General features: G+C 47.0%; 1 protein-coding gene across 1 annotated transcript in view; it reads left to right on the plus strand.

The window, feature by feature from the left end:
- The window catches only part of LOC104993117 (antigen WC1.1-like), a gene marked incomplete at its 5' end in the record, with an annotated part of 6,856 nt that extends 2,110 nt beyond the window's left edge, over window positions 1-4,746 (plus strand). The window contains 8 exons of the mRNA XM_010846241.1: window positions 103-166; window positions 254-568; window positions 821-853; window positions 1,407-1,544; window positions 1,991-2,083; window positions 2,354-2,401; window positions 2,890-3,030; window positions 4,452-4,746. Coding sequence (XP_010844543.1) covers window positions 103-166; window positions 254-568; window positions 821-853; window positions 1,407-1,544; window positions 1,991-2,083; window positions 2,354-2,401; window positions 2,890-3,030; window positions 4,452-4,597 — 978 coding nt within the window. The remainder of the gene's footprint in view (window positions 1-102; window positions 167-253; window positions 569-820; window positions 854-1,406; window positions 1,545-1,990; window positions 2,084-2,353; window positions 2,402-2,889; window positions 3,031-4,451) is intronic.
- Between the last annotated feature and the right edge of the window lie 3,047 nt (window positions 4,747-7,793).

The raw sequence follows: 7,793 nt of genomic DNA on the forward strand, positions 1-7,793 counted from the left end.
GATGATGAAGCTTCTGTGGTCTCTTGTCATTTGACTGTGACAAAAATCCTTAGTTACTCATGTTTGGGGACAAGACCTCCCACAGCTGTCCCTGAACTATAGCTTCCCATTGTTGCCTCTGCAGGAAGAAGACCCAAGAGCTGTCCAACTGCTGTCCCCTGCACAGGTACGTCAGCCTGCCCCCTCCCCTGTGGCTCCCAGGGGCTCCTTCATCCCACCAGGGCAGTCACAAGAGGGGCTGCTGCTTTTTCAGACAGAGAGAAGCTGAGACTCAGGGGAGGAGACACCGAGTGCTCAGGGCGGGTGGAGGTCTGGCACAGCGGCTCCTGGGGCACTGTGTGCGATGACTCCTGGAGCCTGGAAGAGGCCAAGGTGGTGTGTCAGCAGCTGGGCTGTGGCCAGGCCCTGGAAGCCTTGCAGGCTGCGACATTCGGCCCTGGAAATGGGAGCATCTGGCTGGACGAGGTGCAGTGCAGGGGCCAGGAGTCCTCCCTGTGGGACTGTGCTGCAGAGCCCTGGGGGCAGAGTGACTGCAAGCACAAGGAGGATGCTGGTGTGAGGTGCTCTGGTGAGTGAGGGGCTTGGGGTCCGCCCTGGGTGAGCTGGGGCAGCGCAGGGGCAGTGGGCTGGGCCGGGAGTGGTGGGGAGTTTGTGTTCAGACCTCCCGGGTGCTGGGGCTCTGATCTAGGGCAGGGGAGCCAGGAAGACCAGACACTGATGTCGTGGAGACTGAGGGGTGATTTCAGGCTCAAGAGGGAAAAAAGGGCTGCTATGCATTCTGGCCAATTCCCTTTACCCAAAGTCCTCTTTTTCTCTTTAGGTGCAAGAACATCTTTGCCCCCGACTACAGCAGGTACTATGATCCATCTGCAGTCAGGGGAGAATACTGAGATTCTGGGGCCTGTTCTGTGGGCTCTCTGACAGCTCAGGAGAGGAAAGAGTCTGAAGAGCCTCTGGCTGTTGAGAAAGAGCCAGGGCGTTATGTTTGGGAACTCCCCTACCCTGGTTTCCCGGGTGAAAAGGTTCTCATGCCCAGGGTCCAAGTGGGTCTGGTTCCCATGGTGCAGATTCTAAGGATCTCCCACCTGCCCCTGAGTGTCTCCTCATCAGTGAGGTGCAGGTCCCAGGACTGTTTGATGCTCTGTCTCCTGAAGCCCAAGGACAGGGGATGAGCTGTGTCCTCAGAGGCTGTTTTGACAGGGCATCTCCCTGACAATCCCTGGCTCTGCCTTGGGGCAGCACTGGCTGGAGTGAGGTTGGCTTGTCTGAGGAGGAGACCTGGAGAATCACTGTTACTGTACTTGTATCTGAGACTGGGGCACCATTGTTCAGAGCTCCTGGAAATTATGGCACAGAGGGTTTCTCTGCCCAGGACCTTCTCCAACCCTCTTTCCTGTTCTGCTTAGGGACCAGACCAGCCTCAAATCCTCTCTCTGGCATCTTCTCCCTGCCTTGGGTCTTCTGCTTCATCCTGGGAGCCCTTCTCTTCCTGGTCCTCATCATCCTGGTGACTCAGCTGCTCAGATGGAGAGCAGAGCGCAGAGGTGGGCTGCAGGGGGAACTGGGGACCAGGGAGAGTGTGTGGAGGCAGGAGATGGGGCAGGTGTGAGGAGGGGAACCTGGGGCAGGTCTCTGTTCTGAGTCTGCAGAACTTCATGTGTTCTGTGCTGAGCTCTAAGTGCTGAGTAGACAGAGGCTTTTAGGACTGGTATATGAACTCTCATAAGTCATAGCCTCTCCTGTGAGATGAGACAGAATTGGGGCTGAGCTGTATTCAGGGCCAGATGAGGGGAGAAGGCACCAACAGGTGCACTGGGTGGGAAGCTATCCTGAGGTCCTGACAAGCCCTGTGTGAACACTGGGGAGATAAAGGGTGTGTCTGCTGGATTGGGGTATCTGGGATGGCATCTCTGACCTACTGAGGGATCTCTCAGCCTGCTGGACCGGGGTGTCTGGGGCAGCATATCTGACCTGCTGGGGCATCTCTCAGCCCTTTCCAGCTATGAAGATGCTCTTGCTGAAGCTGTGTATGAAGAGCTCGATTACCTTGTGACACAGAAGGAGGGTCTTCTGGGCAGCCCAGGTGGGTGTCTCTGCCTGCCCTCCTGGGACCTCTGGTTGTCAACTCTCATTGGCTGTGTTCATCTTCTCAGCATCCGCAGCCCCCAGGCATGCCCCAGACTCACAGAGGCAGCTCCTATAAAGTGGTAGGATGGCCTCTCAGAGCTCTGTGAGCCCCCAGCCTCCGTCTACACTGCATGAGCCAGGCCTGTTCCCTCTCAACCTTAACACTGGTCCCTTGTGTGTGGGGAGGGTCATTCTGTGCATCGTGTGATGTTCGTCTCCACATTAGGCTTCCTGTCAGATGATGAGGACAACGATGACTCCAGATCTGCTCCAGGTAATAGAGATGGACCCGCCTCAGCTGGGTGTTGGGGAGGAGAGTTTCCATCATAGAGATGAGAGGCAAGGGAAACAGTTTTCCTTTGATGGAGCAGTAGCATCCATTGTGTCGAGATGGAGTCCATCCTTCCCCTTCTCTGGCTGTTCTGTCATGTCTCACATTTGGAGCTGGGCTCTCTGTGTCCAGAATCACAGCAGAAACACATTGTTTCTAAAAATAATATCTGGTAAGCATAATTTGTCAAAATGCTTTAGTAATGCTTAGTGGTATAAGAGTTCCTTTGAGAAAGATGTGTAAAATCATGTTTTGGCTTATGGACACTTCAAACTGAAGCATGGTCTTAGAGAAAAAAATCTTTTGAAACAAGGAATGACTGGTGCCTCTATTTAGTGGCTCAGAAACTCTGGGTCACAAGGGATCTTAGGTATTTCCCAGATGAACCCACTTACTGTGGTTTCATCTGACCACTTCTCTGCCCTCAAAAGTGCCAGATCAGAGGACTGATGCCCCTGGTGAGGATTATGATGATGCTGAAGAGGTACCAGTGCCTCGGGCTCCTCCTGCCTCTCAGGGTAGCGAAGAGGAAGTGCTCCCAGTGAAGGAAGATGGTATGAGGTCTCAGACAGGTGAGTGGGGTTAGCTCATCTCCTATAATCTTCAGTCTCTGTCCTGGAAATGGTGAATTTGAGCTCCTCAATGCCCAGCCTCTCTAGAATTTCAAAACATCAGTAATCTCATGCATTTGATGGGCTTCCCTGGTGTCTCAGATGGTAAAGAATCTGCCTGCAATGCAGGAGACCCAGGTTTGATCCCTCCTGGTTGGGAAGATCTCCTGGAGAAGGGAATGGCAACCCACTCAAGTATTCTTTCCTGGAGAATCCCATGGACAGAGGAGTCTGGCAGGCTGTAGTCCATAGGGTCACAAAGAGTTGGACGTGACCGTCTCAATCGTATACTGTCTTTAATGCTATCATACTTCTTGGCAGTGAGGAATCATTCTCCTTTTGGCATTTATGTGTCCATACTGCAACTTAAATTTTCACTTTATATGTGATATGCTTGCATTTAAATTTACAGATTAGGGCGTTTCCTGACAATCCAGTGGTTAGGACTCTGCACTTTCACTGCTAGGACCCGAGTTCAATCCCTGGTCAAGCAACTAAGATCGCACAAGCATTGTTCAGTGGGCCAAAAGGAAAAGAAAACTTGATTATTTGAGCATATTTATGAAATACACAAATAGAACGAGTATTTTGATAACTCTTCTGTGCTGTCTTATACATGAAAGGTAGTCAGAGATTTTTTAAAATGTACTGCAGTATTGAATTTGTGAGGTATTCTGATAATTTAAGATGAGCTCTGTTTCTATGTCAGCACTAATGTACAAAATCTATGATATGCAGTGGCCTTAACATTAAGCCATATTGGTAGTTCATAGACCAGAGTTGTGGTCAGCTAAAGTCTAATTTGCTCCAGACATTTCAGTAGCTGAGAGAAGACACTCATTCTCTAGAAAAGAGCATTTCTCCATCTGAGGGCCTGTGTGCTCCCTGGGAAGGGGCGCCCTGTGTTTGCACCTTGATACTATTTGTGGACATTTGGGAACAGAAGTTAACTAAGAGCAGAGCTGGTTTGTGAGTGAGGAACTCATATTTTCCTGTCTCCACTCTCCCTCTCATGATGATTTCACATCTGTCAGTTGTGAGAGGAGAACATTAAATTCATTGGTATGTTCTTACTGTTCTTGGGCATCTCCCTGCTGATTGTGTAGCCTAGAGGCAGATCTTCCCAGAGCTCTTGTGTGAGCACAGGTCCCCTGTGATGCAGGGTTTCCACATGAACTGAGGCCCCAGAGACCACATGGACCGGATCTGAGAGGACAGCCGGGATCCATCCTCACTGTAACTGGTGTGAAACAGCCTGAACCTCCTTGCCCACACCTGGGTCCCAGGGGTGCTTTGTTATCACCACTTCCTTTACTCACTTCCACAACATGGTCTGGTCCCCTTTGTCTCAGTTCTAACCATACTTTTCTTTACTATTTCAGGCTCTTCTCTGTTTGTCTTTGGAGAGGAAGCTGATCCTGGGGAAGGAGAAGAGAGCCCATGGCTGCTCCAGGGGGACAAAGGGGACCCTGGGTACGATGACATTGAACTCAGTGCCCCAGGAACATCCACAGTGACTTTCCCATGATGTTGTATTAAATATGAGATGAAGCCTCAGATATTCTAATTGCCTATATTTCAGTACAGTAATACTGACCTGTAATTGTGTTATATGGAAATTGTTCAAAATGAAATACTCTGAATAAAGTAACTTTTTTCTGTGTTGCTAATTTAGCAAGTCCCACATTAAATGCTTTTAAAGGATTGGTCTGTTTCTCAAACACCATTTTCCTCAAAGGAAAACAAGATGTACTGCCTTTTTTTCTCACCTCCATCAAAGGCTAATGAGGACATGACTTTGCCCAGGATCACAAATGCTCCAGGTCACTCTTACTTAGAAAAAGCATCTAAACTTGGTCCACATTCACACTCTCCTTCCTAGCAAGATGAACCTGTCAACCAAAAAATATAGTCAGAACCTGATAGAGTTATTTTATTTGGTGGGAATGTTTAGGACTCCAGGCCCTGGAGACAGCATCTCAGTAGCTCTGAGAAAACTGCTCCAAGGAGGCAGGAGGGGAAGTCAGCCTATATATAAGTTTGCAACAAAGGGCGAGGCAGTCTGAACATCAAGATCAGGTACCAAGTTAAGGAAGTTAGCATTCTGTTATTGGGAAGATGCAAGCCTCTGGTCTCACTGGATTCATTCCTTCCATATGAAGCTCAGCTATCTGGGGCCAACCCTGTTTCCTTATTCACCTCAAGGAGCGGCAGATGGCTGCTTCTTGCATTCCCCTAGCTCCTCAGCAATCACCATGGGGAGTGGCAGCATCCCCTGGATCACAGTTTTGGGAGCCCTCACTCACATTTGGAGACCAGAAATCATTGATGGCTGTGATATTTCTTGTTTATTGATATGGCAGGAGATATTTTCATTTCACAAACTCATGGAAAAAACCCAATCCTGTATGTTCTTCTCTGAGATGTCTCATCACCTGTTTTTAACCTATTCTTGGTCACCAGACTTGGATGTGAGTTTCAAAGTGGGACATTGCCTGGTGAGAGAGAATGGATACAGCTTTCCTTATCCTGCTTAAATTTTCATGGACCAGTTAAAAATCTAACTCTAGGTAACTGCTTCTCCCTTTTTCATTACTCATTCCCTAGGTTACTTTATCTGTTTATTTCTCAAGCAGATATAGATTCCTTTTTGCTCTTCTCCCATGTCTAGTTGATTATCAAATCCTTATGAATCCATTCTTTCCATCCCTTTGTGGTATTTCTTCAGGATGTTGCTATTTCTTGTCTCTCTAGTAATCTATCCTTCTGAGTGAATTATATCAGCTCATATCTCTTTCTAAGTTGATGGAAGGCAAATTGGTGCTCACCACACCCTGCATCCAGGTGGGACAAGAGGGCAAGAAAGTGGAGACCTAGGCAGAGGGGATGCAGAAGAAGGGATGTAAGGAAGATCAGGAACATTTGGGTATTTGTTTCAAATATGTGGATGGAGGTGTCTGATATGATTGAAAACTTAAAGGAACAATTTCAGAATAGTGGACTTTGCTGAAAACATATTGTTTCAAGATTGCTTTAATCTGGTTACTATTTAAAATGTTAACATGATCCTGCTGTGATTCTTCAGGGTAGAGACAGCTGTCTTACAGGAGTAGCCAAGTAAATATTATCTTTACACAACACGTCTCCCCCCACCCCCATTCCATTGTGGACGTGTGGAGAAGCTGCTGAACTAATATAAGAACTGGGAGTGCTGGCCTAGCTGTGAGCTGAGTCCACCCAGTTACTGCTTGATGTCTGCATGGTGTCCAGGACTCCAACCTATGCTCACACTCTCAGTCTTCATAGTTCTAGGCTGTGCTTGGGAATGGGAAGATGTCCAGGACTTCTCCCAGGGCAGCTCACATAGCTATTCACCATTGGGAAGTAATGAAATAAATGACATATGATGAAAGAAATAAAGTATACCAGCCAAGAAGCTCAGTGAACTCCAAAAAAACACAGATAAACAATCCAATTCAGGAAAAGAATATGTGAACAAAATGAGATTAAAAATATTTCTTATCATTATTATTACTGCTTTTAATTTTTGGTTGCACTGGGTCTTTGTTGCTGCACATGGGCTTTCTTTAGTTGCGGCAAGCAGGCACTACTCTTCTTTGTGGACAGCAGGCTTCTCTATGTGGGGGCTTCTCTTGTTGCGGAGCACAGGCTTCAGGTGCTCAGGCTTCAGTAGTTGCAGCATGCAGGCTTCTATTTGCGGCTTGCAGGTCCTAGAGCATGGGCTCAGTAGTTGTTGTGCACAGGCTGAGTTGCTCCACAAAGGAAATCGGTTGTCTTACAGAGATAGAAATGAAATAAGATACAACAGATTTGTAAATGTAAATATGTAATCCAACTCAGAATACTCTAATATACAAAATATACAGTGAAAGTCGCTCAATGGTGTCCGACTCTGCAACCCCCTGGACTGTCCATGGAATTCTCCAGGCCAGAATACTGGAGTGTGTAGACTTTCCCTTCTCCAGGGGATCTTCCCAACCCAGGGATTGAACCCAGATCTCCCACATTGCAGGCAGATTTTTTACCAGCTGAGCCACAAGGGAAGCCCAAGAACACTGGAGTGGATAGCCTATCCTTTCTTCAGGGTATCTTCCCAACCCAGAAAACAAACCAGGGTCTCCTGCATTGCAGGTGGTTTCTTTATCAACTGAGCTATCAGGAAAGCCCACAAAATATACAACGAACTTGTAAATGTAAATGTGTAATACAACTCAGAATACTCTGTGCTAACCAGTTAACTGCAGTCTAAAGGAAGTATTAAAATAATTATAAAGAAAAGTTTTTTGTTAGTGGATATACAATATAAAGAGAGGCAAATTCTGACATCAAAAACAGAAAGTGTAAGGGGATAAAAAGTTATAGCTTTTGTATGTGATTGAAATTAATTTATCAGACTGTTGTGTCTGTAAGATGTTATACATGAGCCTCATGGCAACAAAAATGTAAAAACCACCCTTATGGCATAAAGTGAAGAGGAACTAAAAAGGCTCTTGATGAAAGTGAAAGTGGAGAGTGAAAAAGTTGGCTTAAAGCTCAACATTCAGAAAACGAAGATCATGGCATCCAGTCCCATCACTTCATGGGAAACAGATGGGGAAACAGTGGAAACAGTGTCAGACTTCATTTTTCTGGGCTCCAAAATCACTGCAGATGGTGACTGCAGCCATGAAATTAAAAGACGCTTACTCCTTGGAAGGAAAGTT

The sequence above is a fragment of the Bison bison genome, unplaced genomic scaffold (genome assembly GCF_000754665.1).
Source record: "Bison bison bison isolate TAMUID 2011002044 unplaced genomic scaffold, Bison_UMD1.0 scf7180017848945, whole genome shotgun sequence".
Taxonomy (NCBI): domain Eukaryota; kingdom Metazoa; phylum Chordata; class Mammalia; order Artiodactyla; family Bovidae; genus Bison; species Bison bison.